Source organism: Arachis stenosperma, chromosome 10 (assembly GCF_014773155.1).
Source record: "Arachis stenosperma cultivar V10309 chromosome 10, arast.V10309.gnm1.PFL2, whole genome shotgun sequence".
In the NCBI taxonomy this organism is placed as follows: Eukaryota; Viridiplantae; Streptophyta; class Magnoliopsida; order Fabales; family Fabaceae; genus Arachis; species Arachis stenosperma.
In genome coordinates, this window is record NC_080386.1 from 28,578,070 (window position 1) to 28,605,393 (window position 27,324).

The 27,324-nt window shown below is 31.4% G+C and overlaps 2 protein-coding genes and 2 long non-coding RNA genes across 4 annotated transcripts; 2 read left to right on the plus strand and 2 right to left on the minus strand.

The window, feature by feature from the left end:
* Positions 1 to 324: 324 nt before the first annotated feature.
* Positions 325 to 1,381, plus strand: LOC130958197 (mitochondrial import inner membrane translocase subunit TIM17-2-like). The gene has a single exon (XM_057885170.1). The coding sequence runs from the start codon at positions 497 to 499 to the stop codon at positions 1,163 to 1,165; it is 669 nt and encodes a 222-aa protein (XP_057741153.1). The 5' UTR covers positions 325 to 496; the 3' UTR covers positions 1,166 to 1,381.
* A 1,041-nt stretch (positions 1,382 to 2,422) lies between these two features.
* Positions 2,423 to 7,013, plus strand: LOC130958198 (uncharacterized). The gene is made up of 4 exons (XR_009077342.1): positions 2,423 to 3,217; positions 4,008 to 4,144; positions 5,135 to 5,236; positions 6,800 to 7,013. It is a non-coding gene; the product is annotated as an uncharacterized LOC130958198 (long non-coding RNA).
* Positions 7,014 to 13,676: 6,663 nt separating this feature from the next.
* LOC130954640 (uncharacterized) lies at positions 13,677 to 16,900 on the minus strand. The gene is made up of 6 exons (XM_057881396.1): positions 16,678 to 16,900; positions 15,781 to 15,871; positions 15,387 to 15,472; positions 15,182 to 15,246; positions 14,787 to 14,869; positions 13,677 to 14,162 (listed from the first exon to the last, which is right to left on the minus strand). The coding sequence occupies exons 2-6, from the start codon at positions 15,859 to 15,861 to the stop codon at positions 14,070 to 14,072; spliced, it is 408 nt and encodes a 135-aa protein (XP_057737379.1). The 5' UTR covers positions 15,862 to 15,871; positions 16,678 to 16,900; the 3' UTR covers positions 13,677 to 14,069.
* Positions 16,901 to 17,147: 247 nt separating this feature from the next.
* On the minus strand, positions 17,148 to 17,577 carry LOC130954641 (uncharacterized). Its single transcript, XR_009076375.1, has 3 exons — positions 17,511 to 17,577; positions 17,324 to 17,418; positions 17,148 to 17,184 (listed from the first exon to the last, which is right to left on the minus strand). It is a non-coding gene; the product is annotated as an uncharacterized LOC130954641 (long non-coding RNA).
* Between the last annotated feature and the right edge of the window lie 9,747 nt (positions 17,578 to 27,324).

The following is a 27,324-nucleotide window of genomic DNA, read 5'->3' on the forward strand; positions in this document are numbered from 1 at the left end:
TATAATTATAAATAAATTAGTTATATTTATGACAAATATTTGTATAAAAATATAAATCGTATTATTTTTATATTTATATTAAAATAAAAATACTATTTTTTATTTAAATATTATTAAAAATATTTATATTTATGAATGTATTATTTAAAAATTTATAATATTATTAGATATTTGTGTAAAAAAAATCAATGTTTTTAACTATTGGACAAAAGATAAATATATTTATAATTTATTTATATTTTCAAAAAAAAAAAGATATTTGGAGTCTAATTATATTTGGCCCACGAGTTATTATATGGCATAATCTCTCTCTGTATTCACTGTGAATTCGTCTATCTTTTGAAAAAAAAAAAAAAAATTGAATTTTGGACGCTTTGGCAAGGTTTTTATGTTTCACGCCTTCAGTCCGAAATCAGAAAACCCTATATTGTTCTATTTATCTTCTTCTTCCTTCTTTCTTCTCTTGAGAGAGAGAAACTGAATCGAATCGATTGCCATGGGAACCCCGGAGGCATCACGTGAGCCCTGCCCTGATCGCATCTTCGACGACATAGGCGGCGCTTTTGGCATGGGAGCCGTCGGAGGCTCTGGCTTTCACTTCATCAAGGGTTTCTTCAACTCTCCCAAGGGTTCACGCCTCGTCGGCGCGTCACAGGCAGTGCGTCTCAACGCGCCGAGACTGGGCGGAAGCTTTGCGGTTTGGGGTGGACTCTTCTCCGCCTTCGACTGCACCTTGGTCTATGTACGTCAGAAGGAGGATCCATATAACTCAATCATGTCTGGATTCGCCGCCGGAGGATTTCTCGCCATGCGTCAGGGACCCGCCGCCGCCATGCGCTCCGCTATGTTCGGTGGTATTTTGCTGGCGCTTTTTGAAGGAGCTGGGATCATGCTCGCCAAGTTCACCACACTATCGCAGATGCCGCCTCTAACGGAGGAGGAGCCTATGCCGACCAATTACCCTTCAGGTGTCGGATTTCCGGGTCAGCTCGGTTCTCAGCCTTCTCCGCCGATGGTCTCGGAATCGGAGGCTAAAACTTCTTGGTTTGGTCGATTCTTCGATGGAGGGAAGAAGGAGGAGCCGTCGTCTGGTGGCGGCGGAAGCCAAACGAAGATTCTGGAGAGTTTTGATGCCCCACCGGTGCCGAATTTTGAGTACAAGTGAAAGAAACAAAAAAGAAAAGGAGAAATAAGTGGTCTTGGTGGGGAACAAATTCAAGGTTTAGGGTTAGGATATTTTTTGGGGTTAATTTATTAACCGAGATTAATGTATAAGCCAAGTATAGTTTTCAATTAACTTGTTCTTTTAAAGTATGAACCTTTTAGAAGGATAAATGGATTCAGGTGGTATTATACTCTGGAAATATTCTGTTTGGTTGTTCATTCTTTCTTTATTGCTTAAGGTTTTTTAATTTAAGTAAGTTTATGCCAATAAAAATATTATGATATTATTATGTGCATGGTTGAGAAGCATACTCGAGATTTGTTAGATGAATAAGAGACAGAAATGCAATTCTTGGTATGGAGGAGTAGGTGGCGTGGCAGAATAAAGACTTCCTTCGGCGACGAAGAAGGGTTAAGGGTGAGAGAGAGAAAAACATAGCAAAGCAGAGAAGAAAACACACGGAGGGAGAAGGAGAAGGGGGTGCCGACGAACCGTGTCCACTGCAGAACCGCGTTGCAACCACTCCTTCGCAGCCGGGCAGCAGGTGCTGCGAATGTGATCATTACTACAGTTGTTGTACGTAGGGGATTTGGACCCTGAGGTTGACGAGAGTGGTTGCGGTTCAACCAGGAATGTGGTACTTAAAATCCTTCGTATTCCCTTCCTATCTTTTCCTTTTTGGTTTCGTGGAATTTTTGTTTGTGCTGCAAAAAGTTTGCAACTTTTCCAATTGTAAATTAGATTATAAGTGTGTAATGAATTTTTGTGCAATTTTTGGTCTCTCTAGCAAAAAGGAACAAAAGGGGAGAAGAATGAATGTGTGGTATGAACGTCTTTTGTGGGGTTGAAGCCTGAGATCAGGATCTCTCTTATTTGCCTCTCAGTTCTTTTTATCGTCTCTAATTTGGTTCAATAGTCTCTAATTTGGTTCAATAGTTAGTATTATGTAGTGTTGTCTTAAAATCCTAAGTTGTGTAGTTGTGTTATCTTAAATTCCTAAGCTGTGTAGTTGTGTTATCTTTAATCTTTGCTGGATACTTAATTGCACTTTCTTTGGTATAAATCTCTTTTATTAACAAGTTAAACACTTTTCGCATTTTTTAGTTTTGATAAATTTACTCATAGTAGTTACTTTCCTTTTTTTCTTTTTCGTGCTAATATTTATGTGAAGTTGTATGAAGAAGCTTTTAATCATGAACTGACAATGAACCCTAAGTAGAGTGTTATTAGAACACTATAATCAGTTGTTATGATTTGGAGATGGTTGATAAGGAGAAGTATGTTCTTTTATTTGATCACTTTATCATTAATTGTTTTGAGAAATTATCCAGGCATCTGTCCACTCAATTGCATCAAATGCTGGAGCTGAGGGTGCTGTAATTGTTGAAAAACTACTGGAACAAGACAATCCTGATCTAGGAAAACTATTGGAACAAATTCACTGGAGTTTTAATGGAGCCATTATAAGAGTTAACGTGATCATTTTTTTTTCATTATCATTGTCTCACTTTTTTTTATTTTTGGGGGGTTAAACTGAGACATTATGGGTCAACTTTGAACCATTATCTCTGTTGATATTTGCCATTAAATATAATGACTAACTATTGGTTTCAGTGCTTTGTTGCTCATCAGTCATAGTTTCATCTTCGCAATTAAAAAATATTTATATTAATCACAGCAAACTTTTGTTGCGAACATTAGCTTATAAGGGTTGTTTGCTTCATAATAAAGTTAAAACTATTAATCATCGTCTTCTATACATCAGTGGCCTCAGTCCTAAAGGAAGTAATTTTTGTTTTTACTCCATTGTTGTAATGTATAGTCTGCTGTGATGGAACTGATGGCAAAGTAACATGCTCAAATACCTGTTGGAAGACTGGGAAAGCTGCTTCGGATAAAATGATAAAGAAGACTGCTACATATCAAGACAGTGAAAGCTTTTGAAGGAAGAATTTGAAAAAGCAAAATTAGCTCTGACTAAGGACGAGGCTGAATTTTCAAAATTGAAAAAATAAGAAAGCAAACTTAAAGATATTGTGCAACAGCTAAATGGTATCGCATTTCTTTGTCTTACTATTTCCTATGCTTTCATATATATTATGTGATGATATATACTATGATATATATTGAGTATTCTTTTTGGTTTCTTACCTTTGGTAAATGGATCTAATTTCCCTTTTCTCCTTATGGAATGTACACTGGCATAAAGAAAGAAAGAAAAGGTTGGACGAGAAAAACCATAAAAAAATTGCTAAGGCTGTTCAGCTTTAAGACTTTGATCAGATTCATCTTACATATGCTAGCATGTTGGAATCTGAATTAAATATGATCTACTCATACACAGCATTGGGTTTAGTAGGTATCACTGAGGAATGCAGTTCATGAGTTGTGCTAGTTTTTTCTTATTTCATTTTCTTAGCTTAATATGTTTTCCTTGAATTCTATTGTTTGGCTTTTGGAAAATATAAAATGGTAATAGAATTTTATGATTTGCTAATAGAATTTTATGATATTGTCTTAAGCATGCTTTTTATGTGTTTTAGGCATTTCTTACTTTTAATCACTTTTGTTGTCATTACTTGATCAAATCGAAATGCCCTTGATTTCTCCTTATTATGAACTATGAAGCTTATGATTGATGTCAAAAAATTTCATAACTGCATAATTTGCTATATCTATTGGAGATTTTATAAGAATGAAAAATATCTAACACTTTTGAAGGTATATGGGCAAAACATCTAGAGAGGAGTAAAAATTTATTTCCTTTCAATAGATCCCCAAAGTTGAATTATTTTTTAAAAATTATGTATTTTTGTTTAATCTGCTTCTCTTTTTTGATTAGATAATTAATTTTGACAAGGAGTGTAAGTGGGGGAGGGAGTATTCCAGCACCAAAAGCATCTCCTGAGGCTTGGCAAGGATTGTTATGATGTTCTTAGAGGAGAATAAGAATGTTGCTGCTTTGACAACTAAGCTAAGGTCAGAAAGTAGTAAGTTTTGAAAAGGGCTGAAAAATCCTTGAGCAGAGAGGATTTATAATGTTAGGAATTTCCTTACTTCTTTTATTATTATATTTAAGTTTTTAGTAAACACCAAAACTAACTTATTCTAACGGTATTTATCTGTTTTATGTTTATGATGGAAAAGCATTGATTTAGTATGTGTGTATATATATGAACTTTTAATAATAAGTACTCAAAGTGCTAAGGAGATAGGTTCTTTCGTATGCACTGATGCAGTATGCTTTTGTTTGTGTGAAGAAGAATCAGTATGCGTTCATAATAACACTGCTGCTTCAAAAAAAATCATCCTTTCTCAACCCGATATTTTCATTTGGCTTTTTTACTAAGAACAGAGGAGAAACAGGTTTTGGGAAAGGCAGCTTTTAGGATTCTAATTGCTTTTGCTTGACCCTGTAGGCTTAAAAATAATACTTGAATCCCATCAAATGTAACAGTTAATTCAACATGGTGTTTTAACTATACCATATATCCTTTCCTTCTATCTTTGTTTTTAGAATTTGAATGAATTGAATATTTTATCTTATTTTTATGGCTTTCCTGTATGTCTTTAGATTATTGTTGTATATTTTTTTAAACTTTCCTCATTTTGATTAGTATAGAAACATTACAACTTTGCTTAGCCGTGATTGTAGTGTTCAAACGAGGCACCAAAAGGTATGAAAGTATCTTGTTATCACATAAAATTGATGGGTAAAAGTATTATTTTTAAGAAAATGATTTCATAGTAGTGTATTGTAATTCTCGGTGGGGAAGTTTGAGTAGGATATATTATATAGCTTTAGTGCATATTATTTTGGATGCAGTTACTTTTGTTTTGACATTAGCTTCTAACTGCTGTCTGCTTCATAAAAAAGATCAAACTATTAATTATTGTCTTTGATAAATTGGTGGCCTCTGCTTTTGAAGGAAGTAATTTTTGTTTTTATTCTACTGACATAATGTATAGACTGCTTTGGAAGAGAAATCTGCTCTGGCTAAGGACGAGGCTGAACTTTCAATATTGAAAATAAAGAAGAAAGCGCACTTGAAGATGTGCAATAGCTAAAAGGTATCACTTTTCTGACTTATTATTTCTCCTTACACTGGGTATAGCTAGGGGAATCATTTAGTTGCTTTTCATCTTCGGTCGGTTGGAGGATTCATAGGGATAAAAGGGAAGTGTGGCTGTCACTGTTTTTATACAGTAATTTGGTGTATATAGCAGGAGTGAAAATCGAATCTATAGTAAAAAGGAAAGGAGTCTAGAGGAGTGGTACATAGTGGTGATTCAAATGAGCAACAAATGAATGGAAAATAGAGATTGTTTTTGTCTATTGTAGTTTTGGTGTTTGTTGTTGCCTTGGTCTGATCTTCATGTTTTTGTTTTTAGTTTTGGCCAAAAAAAAACTCTTTGGCTACTGCAATATGAGGAAGTTTCAATAAGTATAGATGATTTATATGTAAACTGCTTTGGTAAGAATAATGTCTTGAGATAGAGACTGATCCTTTGTGTTTTACTGTTTTTATGTGTGTGATTTCGGAAAAAAGAGGTCGAAAGAATTTTTTCCTCATTGGAATTGTACATGGTTCCTTTGAAAGAAGATGTTAGCTTAGTAATTTCATCTATTAATAACAATTTAGTGTATAAAAAATTTGAGTTATTCTCAATGTTCATAATTTTCAATTGCGTAGATTAAAGGTATAAAAATTGAATACTTAACCATTTTTGTAAACATGAAAATTGTGTGGATCAAAGGTATGTTCCTTGCATTGTGTTATTTTATTTTTTCTTATTATTAGTAATTAGTAACTACAGTTAGTTTCTAGCTGTTTAGTTTTAATTTGTTGTTGGGTCATAGTCTCTGCAATTTGATTTTTGAGTCATCTTAATTTACATTGGCGAAAATTCATGACATTTATTGGAATTTTTTTTTAATATCAATTTTTTAGTGCCTCAAATTAATCAGGGGCTTAATATTGTTTATCTCGGTCAAGTACTAACATATATATATTGCAAAATCACAATCTATGCCCCAAAACTTCGAAGTTGGCCATGATTTACATACATACAAATACGAATAATATTTTTCTTATACTGACTTGGATGACTTGATAGCATGCACCCCCTCCTTTGGCTTCTATTTTAGTTTCTTAATCATTGATAAACTTTCGGTACGAATTTATGTGTATTTCTATTTGTCAATTGTTTACTATGCACTATTGGATGTGTCTTAGTCGCCGAGAGTTTGGAGAGTGTTTAAGCCTATCGGGTGAATTGCTTGCGATATATTTGTGTATATAATAATGTCATGGGTGCTATGTTGAACATATTAATAAGATAACAATTTTATAAAGTATAGTTTGAGTCTTTTGATATATGTAATAAGTTGGTGCTCCCCTTTTGAGTGAACTCTTCTGTTTTTATTTGTTGAGCATCTGACGAGATTGACCAATAATTAAAATTTATCCTTAACATTTTATTATTGGATAGTCTATCGTGTTTGTCTTCTATTAACTACATTATTGCTTTTTTTTATTATTATTTTTATGTCTTATCTCATTTCTTAAATATTGAATATTGAGATTTTGATTGACCAGCAACTAAATTTGAAGTCTTTCTAATTCTTTGTAGGAAAAACAGTGGACAAAGGTGAAGGAGAAGATTGACAAATATGTAAAAAAAAAAAAGTAGGTCCTGAAATATATTTCTTTATGTTTTCTTATAAGAGTCTAATTGGATCTATGTCAGTATAATTGTCCAAAATTTAATTAGCTGTTTTGTTCTATGTTTTAACATTGATGAACTTTGTGTTTTTTTTATACTAGAGTAATATATTTTGTGATAGACTTTTGTATCTTTTGTTGAATACACAAAGCAAAAGCAAAAAATTTCTGAAACGAAGACTGAAATTGATGAGGTAGAAGTTTTAATATACTAGCCAATTATATGTTGAGGTAAGTAGTAGTTAGAATTTGTTTATACCGTATTTGAGTAATTTTTATTGGAATTTATTTATATTTTTATAGATTTAGTTCAAATGTGCTTCAAAAGTTACCGATTGAAAATAAAATAATTAAAAATATACAAATTAATGTAAACTAACATATTAAAAAATATTAACTATGCTGTATATATATATATATATATATATATATCTAACGTATTTGAGTAATTTTTATTGGAATTTATTTATATTTTTATAGATTTAGTTCAAATGTGCTTCAAAAGTTACCGATTGAAAATAAAATAATTAAAAATATACAAATTAATGTAAACTAACATATTAAAAAATATTAACTATGCTGTATATATATATATTAAGTTTTTAATAAGATTAACATCAATATAACAAGAAATTAATCATTTAATTTATCTATATACTAAGTAAATTAATCTTTTTAATAAATGAGTAATGTTATACATTTAAGTTTTTTTTATAAATTAAGTCTAATCAAGTTAAATAATAAGATTTTAAACAATGTTAGTTATAACTGATTTTTATCATGTTATATCAATTTGATTGAACTTGGTTAACAAAAAAATTTAGATGTGTAGTATTATTCTAATATAATATACATTTTTTTATTTTCTCTCTTTGATTTTATTAATTTGACCACATCAAAATTAGTTAGAGGATTATTTGAATTTATTGTTTTTGGCCATTGTTTTTAATCAGAGATTTAATTTCTTTATTTTAGTAATCCAATAACATACTTTAACTCACATTTTAAATATTGATGGTTAACTGATGACCAAAAATAATAAATTACGAGTCTTTTAGTATTTTTTTAAAATAAATTAAAAAAATTAGAGAATTTTTTATAATCATAAAGATATGTTATCTTTTTATCTTATTAATATAATTTTTTGAATTTATTCTTATTTCAACTATCTTTAAATGAAATAATTTAAATGAAATATGATATGAAATCGAAAAGAAGTTATACAATAATTACAAGATAATTGGAGCTTATTTTTACTCCTTTAAACTGAATATCTTTGACATAATTTGTTTAATTAAGAAGATAAGAATAAGAGAAAACATATGATGCAGTTATTATGACATTTTATTATAGTTTTTGTTTGTGTAATAAACAAGAGCAGTTCAATGCTCTCAATACATAGTGGAGTGAACTCTGTTAAGTTTTCAATGGTCAGTTTAAAGCCGGTGACTCATGCTGAAAATTGAATAGTGTATTATATGATTACATTAACTATCCATAGAAAGCTTTAATACATAGCCAAAATTGTCTTCAACGATTCAAAATGCAAATAAAACTACTGGTTAGAAATATGTGACAGAAAAAAAAAATCATATTGATTACTCCATGGTTTTATTTGTCTGCTAGACTGTAGTTTCTTATTAGCATGTTACTTGTATTTTTATCTGTAATAACATTGAGAATATAAATTTTTTAAAATTATAATTTATTTTGTCTTGATAATATAGATTATATATGGTATAAAAAATTTATAAAATCAAATTATTTTTACGAAAAAAAAGTCATAAATTAACAAAAGTTTTCGATTAAAAAAAACAATCTCTATAGAGAAAAAAACAAATACTAAGATTTTTTATTATTATTTTTATATAAAAAGCCTAATTTTTTTATTAATAATTAATTTTAATATTTGTTATCTAAAATTTAAAACAATTTAATGTGTATATTTTTATATTTAATTAGGTGTTAAATCTGTTGTACAAATAGAAATAATTAATTTTTATACTTGCTATTTAAAAATAATATTTTTTTCTATGTAATATAATTAGATATTAGCAAAAAAAATTATATTAATAGTTATAAAATTAACTCAACATTAATTTTTTTAAACAATTGAATCTTGATTCTAACTTTTAATTATAACATTATTATTCTCTCTAAATTATATGTAATAAATATTTAAAAGAAGAGAAATAAAATATAGATTAAAAAGATAAGCGGTGAAAATTTAAAACTAAATAAAAAATTAAAAAAATATGTATATAATAATAATAATATTTTTTATTTGAATTATATTATTTTTGTTAATTTTGTTTTCTGTATAACAGAAAAGTAGAAAATAGAGAATGAGAGAAAAGAGAGAGAAAGATAAAGATAAAGAATGAGAGTAAGAGTGAGAGTTTGTTAATTTTAGAAAAAAAATTATTTTACTTGTAATAAAAAATATCAGATGACATATTTTGATTTGTCAAATCACTAATATAAAATATAAATTATATATAGAGTGAAAATGGTAGAGAGAAATAAAAAAAATAGAGGTAGATGAGAGAATTTAGAAAGAGAGTTTATTAATTTTGGAGAAAAAATTTTATCAATTTTAATAAGAGAGTGTCATGTAACACATTTGGTTATTAATTAGATAATAATATATGATACATAGGTATATTTTAATTTCAATTTTAATTTTAATGCAATTAAAGAATATCATGTTGCACATTTTAATTGTCAAATTCGTAATTAGCCGTTAATAATGATATACAAAAGAGACAGAGTGGTTGAAGGAATGATAGAGATAGAGAAAGAAAGTGGAAAGAGAGGAGAACTCTTTAATTTTAGAAAAAAATATTTGATTTCAATTGTAATGAGGGAATAATATGTGACACATTTTGGTTGTAAAATTAGTAGGGAGGAAGGAATAATTCTTTGATTTTGGAGGGAATGATTTGATTTTAATTGTAATGAAAAAATAACATGTGGCACATTTTAGTTGTAAAATTAGTAATATATATATAATAGATATATAAATATAATATATAATATATAATATAGTTTTATTTTAATTTTAATATTTTAATTTTAATTTAATTTAAATATAATTAGAGAATATCATGTATATTTTGATTGTTAAATTTGTAATTAGTCATTTATAATGATATATAAGAGAGATAGAGTGAGTGAAAAAATAAGAAAGATAGAAAAAAGAAGAAAGAGAGGATAAAAAAATTATTTAATTTAAAAAAATTTAATTTTAATTATAATAAAAGAGTAATATGTAATATATTTTAATTATAAAATTAGTAATATATAATAGATAAAATGAAATTGTGTCCTAAATATATGTGCATGATGCCATCCAGATCCTTTTCTACTTTATGTGCCGCGCTCTCCAAATGTGAGCTAAGAAACTTTAAATTTATATTAATTCTAATATATAAAAGGTAAATTTTATGGTGTCTTTTATTATGATGTTTAAATTGTCTAATTTATTTTTAAAGATAAAAAATAAAATATTTAAAATAAAAAATAAAATATTTAAAATTTATTAAATATTATTTATTTATCTTTTTTAGTAAGTTAAGCAAAATCTCAAAGACATCATAATATTTACCTATATAAAATATAGATATTAATATTATAACAGAGATAAATTTAAAATTACCCTAACTATTTTGTGTGCATTAAATATACTGTCTTTTATGAATAATTAGATTTTATTAAATAAAAATTAAAAAATGTTATGAAAAAAAAATATTAATAGACTTTATAAATATAAAATATATTAATATATACATTCATAAATAAATTTTAATATTCAATATTTTAAAAATAACAAATATAGTCTTTTACTTTAAAATAAATATAATACATATAAATACATAAAAAATATTTTTTATTTATTAAGATTAATTATTATACAATACTATTTTTAATTACATAATATAAAAAAATAAATTATTTTATATTATTAAAAAATAATTAAATTATTCATTAAAAAATATTTATTAATAGTTAAATTTATTAAAAATATATTATTATATAACATAATTTTTTATTTAAATATTTATAAACATACATTTTATTCAAAATAGTATATATAATATTATTTTAACAAAATTTATTATTATATAATATTTAAAAAATGTGTAATATTTTTATGTATTATATATAATTTAAAAAATATTTTGATAAAATTAATTTTAAAAATATTAAATGTGTAATATTTCCATGTATTATGTATATCACAATAAACGTGGAAACAATAAATGTATAATATCACAATAAAAATTTGAAAAAACAAAAAAAAAATAATATTTTTATGTATTATATATAATATTTTAAATAATTTTATTTTTATAAATATTTTGATAAAAAATTATACTATATAATAATATATTTAGCAAAGTAATTAGTTAATAAATTTTAAATATAATAATCTAATTATTTATCAAGTAATATAAAATAAATTTTAATTATTTTATATTTTTATATTATAGTTTAAAATATCATTTTAATATAATTTTTAGTATTATAAAATAATAATTAATCTTAATAAATAAAAAATATTTATGTTTTTTTGTATTTATCTATTTTATATTTTTTAGAATAAAAAATTTCTACCTTTATACAATAAAATATGTGATAATTTTATATATATATATATATTAAATAATTATAATAATATAATAACATTGAAATCAAATAACATTTTAAATTTGTTACATCAAAACTAAAAATTTATATATTTTACTCTTGGATTTAACAAAATATATTTTTAATAAATTATATATGATGAAAAATATTTTGTGAAAGATATTTGTACACCAATTTTTCATATATATATATATATATATATATATATATATATAAGTCTTGTTGAGTTAGAAAATAAAAATTTAATTAAAAAAATAAAAAAATATTTGAAAATAATAAAAAATAAAAAATTATATAAAAATATATAGTTATAAATATTATATATATGAAACTATAAATATTAAATTTAAAAAATGATTTTAAATTATTATCTACTTAATATTACAACAAAATAAATATGAATAAAAAAGACTAGATGAGGAAATCATGAGGTGGCATATATATTAGAGAGTCTAAAGAATAAAAGAATATATATTAATCCTATATTAGTCACTATTACATACACACATATGATACATATTATTTATTTAATTTTTCTAAAAGAAATAAAAAAATATTTTCACGTATTTTATATAAGGAGTGCTACACGTACAAGTCATTTGGTTTACAAGTCATACAAGTTGGGAAAAACTTAACAAAAAACAGGCTGACCCATATACGATTTCCATGGCGTGCTTCGCGTTCCTCGTTCTCCTTCTCTTCTTCCTTCTTCTTCTCCTTCTTCTTTTCCTTCTCTTCTTTTTCTTCCTCCATGAAAACGAGTTTCTTGTCAAATTTATTTGATCTCCTTTGTGCGTTCTCTCTTTGCTTTTTCATTCGTTGTTTTATCTGCATTTATCATTGGTATTCTTGCTTCGTTTTTTTTCGATTTTCATGGTTTCTGAAATCAAGCTTTGAAATCGTTTTGAAGATAATGAAACTTCAGAAATACACCCAACCGATTATAGAAATACACCCAAACGGTACAGAAATACACCAAAACGGTTATAGAAATACACCCAAAGGATTACAGAAATACACTCAAAGGATTACAAAAATACACTTAAAGGATTTAAAAAATACATCCAAAATTCATTGAAGTACACCTTATGCATAATTCAGAACTCTTCCTTTTTCTCCTCCTCATCTTTTTTGCTGCTTCTTCTTCATTTTCTTATTTCATATTCTCGTTATTCTTTTTGGGAGGAAAAAATCAAACAAAGAAAAAAATACATAATGTTGCAAAATCAAAAGAAGAACGAGGAGAAACACGACAATGAAGATGAAACACTTCAAAAACGAAGAAGCACGGAAAAAGAAGAAGGAGAAGAAAAAGAGGAGGCATGAAGAAAGAAAAAGAAGAAGAAATAAATGACTTGTATAGGAAAACACTTATATGTGAAGAATTCCTCATTATACTATTTTAAATAAACTAAATTTGAACAAATATTTGATAAAAAAAATTATATTATATAATCATATTTTTTAAAAAAGTAGTTAATTAAGTATTGAATATACTAATCTAATTATTTATCAAGTAATATAAAATAAAATTTAATTATTTTATATTTTTATGTTGCTGTTTAAAATACCATTTTAATCTAATTTTTTACTATTATAGAAATTTTTTGCATAATAATTAATTTTAATAAATAAAAAATATTTATATGTTTTATATTTTTAATTATGTAAGTTTGATTAGTTTAGATCTTACTAATATAAGTAAATATATAATGTGATAGACATGTATTTAGAATTATATTATTTATTCTATTTTTTTAAAAAAATTAATATTTTCATGTATTATATATAATATTTTAAATAAATTTTATTTTTAAAATATTTTGATGAAAAATTAAATTATATAATAATATCTTTAACATAGTTAGTTAATAAATTTTAAATATAATAATCTAATTATTTGTCAAGTAATATAAACATTCAATAATCCATTTTTATTGATAATCCATTAAAAATTTTATTTGCTTTCACCCTACATATACCAATCAAATAAATTTTGAATATAATAATATGATTATTTGTCAAGTAATAACTTTAAAGTTTTATTTTAACATAAGCATATTTGATATTATCTTTTATCGAATATGCTTATGTTTATATTCACTGTACATGCAGCTCATTTAGATTCACGCTGTGGAGGCTTTCACTATAAAATGCAGTGGCCATCATAAAATATTTGATTGAGAAAGCACCAATATACTACAGTAATATTGGCCTATAATACTTTTGAAATCAATGTAACAAAAAATATTTGATTAGTATGTACAAGATGTGATCATAAAGTACAAGATCGATTAGTATGTATTACAAATTGTAGCACTAGGAATCCAACAGCATTTGTCAACATAACATCACTCTTCCTTAGCAAACAAACATAGCCATCTTCCCCTAATGACTTGTGTACACAAACATTTCAGGGAAACACCAAACCTTACCTTGCTGTCAAATATTGTAGGGAGTAACAACGATAAACGAACAAGGTAGGGGTCAGATCCAGACTCGCTGCTATATGAGCTAGCTGATGGACTCTACAAATATTTTCGAGCAAGAGCTCGGACTTTTGTGTCAAAATGGGATGATGTGATCCGGGAGCCAGGCAAGTACAGGGGATTAAGAAGTGTCTGCAATTTCAATAATCCAGCAAATATGGTGAGTTTAGGGAGAAAATAAAAATCAAGTATCAGCATATAAATCTTCAACATCAAATCAATAGGACAGCTGTGTTATCAGTACTCATTCTTCCTCAGACACCATTCCGACATCCACATCCAATCCAATGTTGAACGGGAGTGTGTCGGCTTAGTATCCCAGGAACAATGGGTATAAGAATAAGACGGTCTAAAGATCTATGAAAATACACTCTTCTAATGCGTAGCACTTTACAAAGTATGTAAAGGAAACAGGACGGTCTATTGCAATGAAATACTGAAACATTGATGAGAAAAAATTGGAATACAGCTATTTTCAACATCAATAAATCCAGAAAGAAAAACTGCAACAATCAGTTTATTCTTTTATTGTGAAGGGATCTGCAACGATTTATGTTGAGTTTCACCAATTTAATACAAATGTAACTTTTATTCTTTTATTCAGAACAAGAACATTTCAAGAGAAGCAATTTTTGCAGAATAAGAACATGAAATGAGAGGGTTTTGACATTATCAAACTAATTAAAAAATAAAACAAGGAAAGACTATCTATGAGTTAAGCTATAGCCTAGCGTGTCACAGAAAAAAGTAAATTACCTTTATGTAAAGTTCATGCACATCTTGGAAGAAGCTCTTAATGCCATCATCATTACGAGAGTCATGAAGCAACATAAAACGGGTATGTATGATAAGTCAAGGAAGATATTAGAGAAGACATAAATTCCTTAAAGAGTTTACGCATTTGAGTTTCGAAAGTTCTTCAATATTGTGCACTGGCTCTTCCATTTTGTTCCCCTGCCAGATCATGCAAGGGAATTCAGGGTAAAGACAATGCTATAGGCCTATAGCCATACAACTAGGAAACTGGTTAGTTCCAAAAGTTAAGTTCCTCGGTACTTCATCATATGAACATAAAAGTAGAACATTGTTTTTTAATATCAGAGGAGCAATATAATTTTTATCACAAATATAAAATAATTCTCAATAAAGGATATGACCAGCTGTGACATACACTGAGACCACCAGATCATTAAACCTGTCTACCGATTTCAAGTACCTGCATGGAGAATGTTAAGAAATAAGCTACAATGTAAAGGAACATTACAAATAAAAGCAATACACACAGAAAAGAAGAATCATACGATCAAATTTTCGTAATTAAAATTGGATTGCTTATCAACTCTAAATGTAACTCACATAGCACTAGTAGTCCACGATAGGTCCTGAACAATATCGAGAGCAGCATGCAGGATAAACTGATGCAGCTGAGCAGCATCTTCTCTCTGTCAGAGAGTGGCACCAGATCACAAACAATGAATATTTCGGAACTACAATAATCCATTCTTTCCAAAATGACACAAACCAAAGTAATACAACAGATCAACTATTCAAATAAGCATGTACATTATTTCATTAAAACAAACTATTATGTAAACTAAATCCCCCATAACATTTTCAACCATCAATGAACCTCTTGAATCATATGAATAACCACTTCTATAGTTTGAATGACAAACATCTAGATTCTAACCATATAAAAAATAAATAAATTCTTAAACTGTAGCATTAAAAAAGAGAGAAAGAATCATACTTTAGCAGCTACTCCAACTTCAGCTTCATAAATAGGAATATCATTTCTGCTAACAATGATGAAACAAGCAGTGGTTGCCATTATATAATCCCTGCAAGAATGGCAAGAACGCAAAAGCATTAGATGACGATATTTTAATCAAAATCACAAATAAAGCAATAAAAAATTTATAATTTTGGACGAGATATAAGCTCAAATAGAACGAGAAATCAAAAATCAAACCTTCAAATAAGAATGAGATGCAATCAAGGATTAAACCCTAAGCCCTAAACCGTGGTTAAACCGGTTTATTTAAATAAAAAATAAAATTATTAAAATCCCTTGATATATAATTTTAAATAAATGATTTGTAAGCTAATACAATTCAACATTTTACAATTTCACCTAATAAATTATTCATAATTTATCACTAAAAGTTCACAAACAACTTCAAAATTTATGATTAAAGAAAATTAAAATGCAGTCATATAATGTTCCACCATAAAAAAAACAATAACAAACAAGTGTTCCAATATCTCCATCTTGAACATACAGCCAAAAACAACACAAATTACATCCAGAAAATTTTCAGAAAAATTAACTCAGCAAAGAAAAACAAACCATCAACAAAATTATTCCAAAAAATTTAGCAAGATACCATCAACTCAGCCAATAAAATTTAACAAATAAGTGAAACACCATCAACAAAATTAATCCAGAATAATTAAAATTCTTCAACGCCATAGTTTATTTCAGTTTCATACAAAATTAATAAAAGAAGAAACATAACAAAACCATCAGAAACTCATAATCATAAACATTATTTCAAATTACAGAATCATAATCAGAGACAAAAACTCAAAATAATCAAAATCAAGTTATTAGCGAAAGAAAAAAAACCGAACAAGCACTGGTTACCGCGCGGCGAGGGAGGCACGAAGCTGACGGCGAGGTAGGAGCGAAACAGACGGCGAGGCAGGGAGGAACGAAACAGAATTACCAGCGAAGGAGGAACGATTATACAGAGACGCAGAGAAGAGCTTGTGCGAGAGAGAAGAGGGCCAGACGCAACGACGTAGAGGAGAAGAGGGCGGAGCAGAGTTTCCAGAGGCGACTAAATTTTGAAGTTTAGTGAGCACTGCGGCTGCTCAAGTTTGAGAGAGAGAGAGAGGGGTTACTGGGTTAGGGTTCGTTGGGTTGTGAGAGAGAAGGGGGTGGGGTGTGTGGGCTGGCTTTTTTTTTGGGATCAAAATGACGACGTTTTGATGTGGGATTAACGAACCAATCTTTTAAAAAATCGGTCCGGTTTATCGGTTAATTGCCAATTTAACCAGTTTTTCATCTTTTTTGCAAGACGATTTTAGATTTCAACTGCACTGAATAAAAAACCGGTTTTCGGTTAATCCAGTTGTCATTATATAATCCCTATAAGAATGGCAAAAACGCAAAAACATTACATCATTACATGATGATATTTTAATCAAAATCACAAATAAAACAATAAAACATTTATAATTTTGGACGAGATCTAAGCTCAAATAGACCGTAAATTCGAAAATCAAACCTTCAAATAAGAATTAGATGCAATCAAGGATTAGGTTATCGTCCAATTCGATCAATTTCGGCCGTTATCGAAAGTGCAGCGGAGCAATTGCGATACTGTGTTGAGCGAAAAATTAGAATTTCAAAAAAGCACAATATTAAATCTCAAATGCATTGTAAGTGCAGAATTAAGCTCTTCAAAACCCTACGCGAAGGCAATGGTGGAAGAAGAAGATGACGATGGTGGTAGATGTTTCATACAGTATATAGTGTAGACTGTTTTTTTTTTTGTTACAATTCACGCCGAGAGTATAAAATGATTCGTTTTTGTCGTTGTAACCATTCGGGAATGAATGTTTTTAATTATTAAAAGAAATTGAAAGTGTAAAATATGATCTCTAAATTTGTATTGTTCTCTCTTATATTTATTTTTGATCTTATTTATAAAATTAATAGTAAAAGATTACACTTTATTTCTTTAATTATTAAAAAAAATAAAGAGGATCCATTTCCTAACTACTCTACATTTTCTCTCTTTACTCCATCTGAAGACTAATGAACAAAGCCTTATAGTACACACTTTTTTTGGTTAACTTCTTTGAAAGTAAATTAATTTCAATCAAATTCATCAAGTTATTTTTTAAAAATATAAAAACATGATATTAGATATGTACAATTTTTTAAAGACTAAACTACCAAAAGTAACCATGAAAGATTGATTTGCTGACAAAAGTAATCATGGAAGATCAAAACTTTTCAGATACCTACAATTAATTTGCTCCATTTGTCAAATGTGAGCAAATATTAATAAAATGTTGTTAAATTATACAATGTGTCCAACGTGACAAAAGAATGCCTTACGTGGATTAATTTTTTTTTTGTTAAAATTGCATTTATTTAGTTTATTAAAAAAAAATGTTACTCTTTCAACTTTCAAGCATTGAAATTAGAAAAAATAGAAAGAGGTGTTACCCCTCCCTTTTGAGCGTGACATCAATTATATCCTAACAGAGTAGTTTTTCATCTTCTTCTTCTCTGGCGTACTCCCATTGTACTCTGATTCCATTCCTGACATTAGAGAAGGAGGCTGCTGCTTCTTCAACGGACCATGTTTAGAGGCGTACTCTGTCACACTTAAAGGCTCTATAAGGTAATACTTTTATGAATTAAGTCATTCAATTGAAAAAAGAAAAGAAAAGTTAGTAGGTTAAGCAAGTTAGAAGTTAGAAAATTGGTTTAAGAATTAGTGATATGATGGACAATGGCTCAATCAAGAGAAGTTCACAAATACGGAGACAATCACAAAAATCATGCTATTTCATTGAATAAATGTGAGGAAATGTTAACAAAATACTCCAAATTCAACACAAGATAAACCCTACAAATGGGGTTTATCACTGGTCATATGGCAGAGGAGTAGTCTTTCAAAGTCTAAAAAACTGATTGATGAAATTACAAGGCAGCTAGAAGAAATGAAGACATCAGGTTTAATGGGAGGTCCTGAAATCATGGAAGTTGAGCAAAAATTAGAGAGGGCTTACTTGAATAAAGAGCTCTATTGGAAGGATAAATCTAGAATTAAATGGCTAAAAGAAGGAGACAAAAATACTATCTTCTTCCATAAAAAATTTAAGGCTAGATCTAGGAGGAACAAGATTTGGAGACTCAAGGCTGAGAATAGAGAGTGGGCTACTTCTAATGCAGCCATCGCAGGGGTGGCAGAGGAGTATTTCAAGGGCATCTTTACTTCCACCAATCAGGTAGATCCTGGGCCTTTTTTCTTAGATTTTGAGCCTAAAGTTACAGCTAGAATGAACCGTAATTTACAACGTCCAAACTCTTTTGAGGAAGTAAAGAAAGATACTTTTAGTGTACACCCACAGAGTGCTCCAAAGAAAGATGGGATAACAGCTAAATTCTTCCAATTTTATTGGGATACTGTGGGAGAGGATGTATTCAAGGTAGTTTGAAGTTTCTTTCGATGAGGGCACATTTTAAGGAGTTTCAACCACACTAACATCTGCCTCATTCCTAAGATTCCTGATGCTTGTGACATGTCCCAGGTACGACCCATTAGTTTATCCTCTGTATTCTACAAAATCATCTCTAAGATACTGGTTCATAAATTACAAGGATGTATGAATAAACTTATTAGCCCTAATTAGAGCGCATTTCTAAAGGGGAGACTCATTTCAGATAATATCCTGATAGCACATGAGTGTATGCACTACCTCACGCAGAAAAAGAGAGGTATAGAGTATGAGATGGCCATTAAACTTGACATGAGTAAAGCATATGACAAAGTTAAGTGGCAGTTTTTGTAGTTTATCATGAAGAAGATAGGATTTGATTCTACGTGGATAGGTTGGATTCATGAATTGGTAACGATGGCTTCTTACTCTGTGGTTATAGAAGGCCAGCCATACGATTTTTTAAAACCAAATAGAGGCATCCGTCAGGGTGACCCTCTATCTCCTTTTCTGTTTCTATTTTGTGCAGAAGGCTTCTTCTTCTTGCTACACAAAGCAGAGCAAAACCGGCACAATCAAGGGATCCAGATTACAAGAAGATGTCCTAAGGTTAATCATTTACTTTTCGCAGATGATTCTATATTATTCTGTAAGGCATTAGAAGACAATTGTGGGAGGATCTTAGATTTATTAGGGGACTTTGAAAGTTTCAGTGGCAAAAAATTTAACCTTAATAAATCTGCAATCTTCTTCAGTAATAACACTCCTCATGATATACGCACACCACTTGCTATTACCATGAATATTTCACACATTGGAGTTTAAGACAAGTATTTGGGACTTCTTCATTAGTAAATAAATCGAAAAAGACCACCTTTTCTGCTATCAAAGAAAGGGTTATCAAAAAGGTTTAAGACTGGAAACAATGTCTTTTATCTAATGGAGGAAGACAAGTATTACTAAGAGCGGTAGGAGAAGCAATCCCGATATATACCCTGTCTTATTTTAGACTTCCAAATAATCTAATCAAGGAAATCTATGGCATTCTTAATCAATTCTGGTGGGGTCAACAAGCTGCAAAATGTCATATGGTTTGGATTAGTTGGGATACAATGACAAGGGCTAAGAACGAAGGAGGGCTTGGCTTTAAAGACCTACGAGCACAAAATTTGGCTCTCCTAGGTAAATAATGTTGAAGAATTGCCACTAATCCTGATGCTTTATTATCTAGAATCTTAAAAGGAAAATATTTCAGATATAATTATATTCTAGATACATGGTGGACGAAATTGTGATCACTATATTCTTCTATCTTTTGAGCTTTAGTATGAATATACCCTTAGGGCACTGTTTATTTTCTTTATTGGAATTCACAACTCCGTTCAACTAACCAGCAAGTGTACTGGGTCGTCCAAGTAATAACCTTACGTGAGTAAGGGTCGAATCCACAGAGATTGTTGGTATGAAGCAAGCTATGGTCACCTTGCAGATCTCAGTTAGGGAGATTAAAATTGGATTATGGGTTTAAATCTGATTAATAAAATAAAAAGAAAATATATAATAAAAAGGATAGAAATACTTATGTAGATTCATTGGTAGGAATTTCAGATAAGCGGAATGGAGATGCTGTAGAGCTCACGGACGCCTGCTATCCCATTGCTTCTACTCAATCCTTCTTACTCCTTTCCATGGCAAGCTTTGTATAGGGGTTCACCATCAACTGTGGCTACTTTCATCCTCACGGGGAAATATCCTATGCGGCTGTCACTCGCACAGCTAACCAGTCTGGAGGCATCACCCATGGTTGATAACTACATCCCATCCTCGCAGTGAAAACTAATGCTCACGCACTCTGTCACAGTACGGCTAATCACCGGTTGGTTCCCTCCCCTACTGGAATAGAATCCCTCTTTTGCATCTGTCACTAATGCCCAGCAGGTTACAGGTTTGAAGCACGTCACAGTCATTCATTACCGGAATCCTACTCGGAACACCACAGACAAGGTTGGACTTTCCGGATTCCCAGGATCCTACTCGGAATACCACAGACAAGGTGAGACTTTCCGGATCCTCATAAATGCCGCCATCTATCTAGCTTATACCACGAAGATTCTGTTGGGGAATCTAAGAGATACACATTCAAGCCTGTTGCATGTAGAACGGAAGTGGTTGTCAATCACGCGCGTTCATAAGTGAGAATGAGAATGATGGTTATTTAATCATCACATTCATCATGTTCTTGGGTACGAATGAATATCTTGGAATAAGAATAAGAGAGGAATTCGAATAAAAGAAAATAGAACTTCATTAATCTTTGAGGTACAGCAGAGCTCCACACCCTTAATCTATGGTGTGCAGAAACTCCACCGTTGAAAATACATAAGTGAAAGAGGTCCAGGCATGGCCGAATGGCCAGCCCCCTAAAACGTGATCAATAGTCTCTTAGGATGAAGAATAAAACAAAACTAAGACCAAAGATGTCTAATACATTAGTAAATCATCCTATTTATAATAAACTAGCTCCTAGGGTTTACATGAGTAAGTAATTGATGCATAAATCCACTTCCGGGGCCCACTTGGTGTGTGCTTGGGCTGAGCTTGATCAATACACGAGCAGAGGCTTCTCTTGGAGTTGAACTCTGAGTTATGACGTGTTTTGGGCGTTCAACTCCGGATAATGACGTTTTTCTGGCGTTTAACTCCAGACAGCAGCGTGTACTTGGCGTTCAACGCCAAGTTACGTCGTCATTCTTCGAATAAAGTATGGACTATTATATATTGCTGGAAAGCCCTGGATGTCTACTTTCCAACGCCGTTGAGAGCGCGCCAATTGGAGTTCTGTAGCTCCATAAAATCCATTTCGAGTGCAGGGAGGTCAGAATCCAACAGCATCAGCAGTCCTTTTGTCAGCCTTTTTCAGAGTTTTGCTCAAATCCCTCAATTTCAGTCAGAATTTACCTGAAATCACAGAAAAACACACAAACTCATAGTAAAGTCCAGAAATGTGAATTTAACATAAAAACTAAGGAAAACATCCCTAAAAGTAGCTTAAACTTACTAAAAACTATATAAAAACAATGCCAAAAAGCGTATAAATTATCCGCTCATCACAACACCAAACTTAAATTGTTGCTTGTCCCCAAGCAACTGAAAATCAAATAGGATAAAAAGAAGAGAATATACTATAAGGTCCAAAATATCAATGAATATTAATTTAATTACATGAGCGGGACTTGTAGCTTTTTGCTTCTGAACAGTTTTGGCACCTCACTTTTTCCTTTGAAGTTCAGAGTGATTGGCATCTTTAGGAACTTAGAATTTCAGATAGTGTTATTGGCTTTCCTAGTTAAGCATGTTGATTCTTGAACACAGCTACTTATGAGTCTTGGCTGTGGCCCTAAGCACTTTGTCTTCCAGTATTACCACCGGATACACAAATGCCACAGACACATAACTGGGTGAACCTTTTCAGATTGTGACTCAGCTTTGCTAGAGTCCCCAGTTAGTGGTGTCCAGAGCTCTTAAGCACACTCTTTAGCTTTAGATCACGACTTTAACCACTCAGTCTCAAGCTTTTCACTTGGACCTTCATGACACAAGCACATGGTTAGGGACAGCTTGATTTAGCCGCTTAGGCCTGGATGTAATTTCCTTGGGCCCTCCTATCCATTGATGCTCAAAGCCTTGGATCCTTGCTTTAAAATTTTCGCTATATATATATATATTTTTTTTTTCACTGCTTTTTCTTGCTTCAAGAATCAATTTCATGATGTTTTTCAGATCATCAATAACATTTCTCTTGGTTCATTATTCTTTCAAGAGCCAATAATTTTAACACTCATAAACAACAAGATCAAAAGACATATGCACTGTTCAATCATTCATTCAGAAAACAAAAGCATTGTCACCACATCAATATAATTAAACTAAATTCAATAATAATTTCGAAAATTATGTACTTCTTGTTCTTTTGAATTAAAACATTTTTCTTTTAAGAGAGGTGAAGGATTAATGGAATTTATTCATAGCTTTAAGGCATGGTTACATACTAATGATCATGAAATAAAGACACAAAACATGGATAAACATAATAATTAAAAACCGAAAAGCAGAAAGAAATAAGAACAAGGAATGAATCCACCTGTAGTGGCGTCTTCTTCTTGAAGGACAAATGATGTTCTTAAGCTCTTCTATGTCCCTTCCTTGCCTTTGTTGCTCCTCCCTCATTGCTCTTTGATCTTCTCTTATTTCTTGGAGAATGATGGAGTGCTCATGATGTTCCACCCTTTAGTTGCTTCCAATATTTGTGTGGAGGATAACTTATCCCCTGAGGTATCTCAGGGATCTCTTGATTTGCAGCCACATGTTCTACCCCTGAGCTATGATGGCTTTGTGAGTCTTTCCATCTCCCATGACTCAGAGGTGGAAGCTTTTTGTCTTCCCTTTGAGGTTTCTCTGGCTTTAGGTGCCATTAATGGTAATGAAAAAGCAAAAAAGCTATGCTTTTACCACACCAAACTTAAAATATTGCTCGCCCTCGAGCAAGAAAAGAAAGAAGAGAAGAAGAAGAAGAAGATGGAGGTGAGTGAGGGGAGATGGATTCGGCTATATGGGTGGGATTGGGTGGGAAAGAGAAGTTGAATTGTAAAGGTAGGTGGGGTGTATGGGGAAGAGTGGATAGATGTAGGTGGTGAAGAATGTTGGGAATTGTGACATGGGGAATAGTCATCACAAAAACTAGGATTAGGAGGTAAGGTGGGAATATGGTAGGTGGGGATCCTGTGGGGTCCACAGATCCTGAGGTGATCCTGTGGGGTCCACAGATCCTGAGGTGTCAAGGAATTCCATCCCTGCACCATATAGGCATGTAACATGCCTTGATGTATCATTCTGGCGTTCAAACGCCCATTGGTGCATGTTCTGGGCGTTAAACGCCCATGTAATGCATGTTTCTGGCGTTGAACGCCAGTTTCATGCTTGTTTCTGGCGTTCAGCGCCAGATTGTCCTCTCTGTGCACCATCCTGGCGTTTAACGCCAGGTTGTTGCTTGTTTTGGGCGTTCAGCGCCAGAATGATGCTCTGTTCTGGCGTTGAACGCCAGATAGATGCACCTTACTGGCGTTGAACGCCAGTCTGCGCTGCCTCCAGGGTGAAAATTTTTTTTTCTTCTGTTTTTGACTCTGTTTTTAATTTTTTTGATTTTTTCGTGACTCCTCATGATCATGTACCTAATAAAACACAAAAATAACAAAGAAACAAAATAAAATAAAATTAGATAAATAAAATTGGGTTGCCTCCCAACAAGCGCTTCTTTAATGTCAATAGCTTGACAGTGGTTCTCATGGAACCACAAGGTGATCAGGTCAATTTAAGTGTGGTATTCCCAACACCAAACTTAGAGTTTGGATATGGGGTTTGAACACCAAACTTAGAGTTTGGTTGTGGCCTCACAACACCAAACTTAGAGTTTGACTGTGGAGGCTCTTCTTGACCTTGAACTGAGAGAAGCTCTTCATGCTTACTCTCTTTTGTCACAGAGGGATGGCCATGTGCCTTAAACACAAGGTAGTCCCCATTCAATTGAAGGACTAACTCACCTCTGTTGACATCTATCACAGCTCCTGCTGTGGCTAGGAAAGGTCTTCCTAGGATGATGCATTCATCATCTTCCTTCCTAGTGTCTAGGATTATGAAATCAGTAGGGATGTAAAGGCCTTCAACCCTTACTAGCACGTCCTCCACTATTCCATAAGCTTGTCTTATGGACTTGTCTGCCAATTGTAATGAGAACAAAGCAGGTTGCACCTCAATGATCCCCAGCTTCTCCATTACAGAGAGTGGCATAAGATTTATCCCTGACCCAAGATCACATAGAGCTTTTTCAAAGCTCATGGTGCCAATGGTGCAAGGTATTAAGAACTTGCCAGGATTTTGTCTCTTTTGAGGTAGAGTTTTCTGAATCCAAGTATCTAGTTCACTAATGAGCAAGGGAGGTTCACTTTCCCAAGTCTCATTACCAAACAGCTTGGCATTCAGCTTCATGATAGCTCCTAAATATTGAGCAACTTGCTCTCCAGTCACATCTTCATCCTCTTCAGAGGATGAATATTCTTCAGAGCTCATGAATGGCAGAAGGAGATTTAATGGAATCTCTATGGTCTCTAGATGAGCCTCAGATTCCTCTGGATCCTTAATAGGAAACTCCTTCTTGCTTGAGGAACGTCCCAGGAGGTCTTCCTCACTGGGATTTTCGTCCTCCTCCTCCCTTGTGCATTCGGCCACTTTGATCACATCAATGGCCTTGCACTCTCCTTTTGGATTTTCTTCTGTATTGCTTGGGAGAGTACTGGGAGGAGTTTCAATTACTTTCTTACTCAGCTGGCCCACTTGTGCCTCCAGATTTCTAATGGAGGATCTGGTTTCATTCATGAAACTGAAAGTGGCCTTTGACAGATCAGAGACTATATTGGCTAAATTAGAATTATTTTGTTCAGAGTTCTCTGTCTGTTGCTGAGAAGATGATGGATATGGCTTACTATTGTTCAGCCTATTGCGTCCACCATTGTTAAAACCTTGTTGAGGTTTTTGTTGATCCTTCCAGGAGAAATTTGGATGATTTCTCCATGATGAGTTATAGGTGTTTCCATAAGGTTCACCTAAGTAATTAACCTCTGCCATGGCAGGGTTTTCAGGATCATAAGCTTCTTCAGAAGCTGCCTCTCTAGTACTGTTGGATGCATGTTGCAATCCATTCAGATTTTGAGAGATCATGTTGACCTGTTGAGTCAACACTTTGTTCTGAGCCAATATGGCATTCAGAGCATCAATTTCAAGAACTCCTTTCTTCTGAGGTACCCCATTGTTCACGGAATTCCTCTCAGAAGTATACATGAACTGGTTGTTTGCAACCATGTCAATGAGTTCTTGAGCCTCTCCAGGCGTTTTCTTCAGGTGAATAGATCCACCTGCAGAATGGTCCAATGACATTTTCGAAAATTCAGAGAGACCATAATAGAATATATCTAATATGGTCCATTCTGAAAACATGTCAGATGGACATCTTTTGGTCAGCTGCTTGTATCTTTCCCAAGCTTCATAGAGGGATTCACCATCTTTTTGTTTGAAGGTTTGAACATCCACTCTCAGCTTGCTCAGCTTTTGAGGAGGAAAGAATTTATTTAAGAATGCAGTGACAAGCTTATCCCATGAGTCCAGGCTATCCTTGGGTTGTGAATCCAACCATATTCTAGCTCTGTCTCTTATAGCAAAAGGGAAAAGCATGAGTCTGCAGACTTCAGGATCAACTCCATTCGTCTTTACAGTCTCACAGATCTGCAAGAATTCAGTTAAAAACTGATAGGGATCTTCAGATGGAAGTCCATAAAACTTGCAGTTTTGTTGCATTAAAGCAACTAGTTGAGGCTTAAGCTCAAAGTTATTGGCTCCAATGGCAGGAATGGAGATGCTTCTTCCATCAAACTTGGACGTTGGCTTTGTGAAGTCACCAAGCATTCTCCTTGCATTATTATTATTATTTTCGGCCATCTCCTTCTCTTGTTCGAAATTTTCTAGAAGGGCTCTTCTGGATTGTTGTAATTTAGCTTCTTTTAATTTTCTCTTCAGAGTCCTTTCAGGTTCTGGATCAATTTCAACAAGAGTGCCTTTATCCTTGTTCCTGCTCATATGAAAGAGAAGAAAACAAGAAAAGAAAAAGGAATCCTCTATGTCACAGTATAGAGATTCCCTTATGTTAGTAGAAAAAGAAAGGTGGTAGAAGAATGAAGAATGAGGTTCGGATATTTAGATGAATAGAGGTGAAGATGAGTGTTAGTAATTAAATAATTTAATAGAAGAAGTAAAGAGAAGAAAATTCGAAAATAATTTTGAAAAAGAGGTTAGTGATTTTCGAAAATTAGAAATAAAATGTAATTAAAATTAAAACATGAAACAATTAATTAATTAAAATTAATTTTTGAAAAAGAAAGAGATATTTTCGAAAATAGAAGAGGAAAAAGTAGTTAGGTGGTTTTGAAAAAGATAACAAACAAACAAA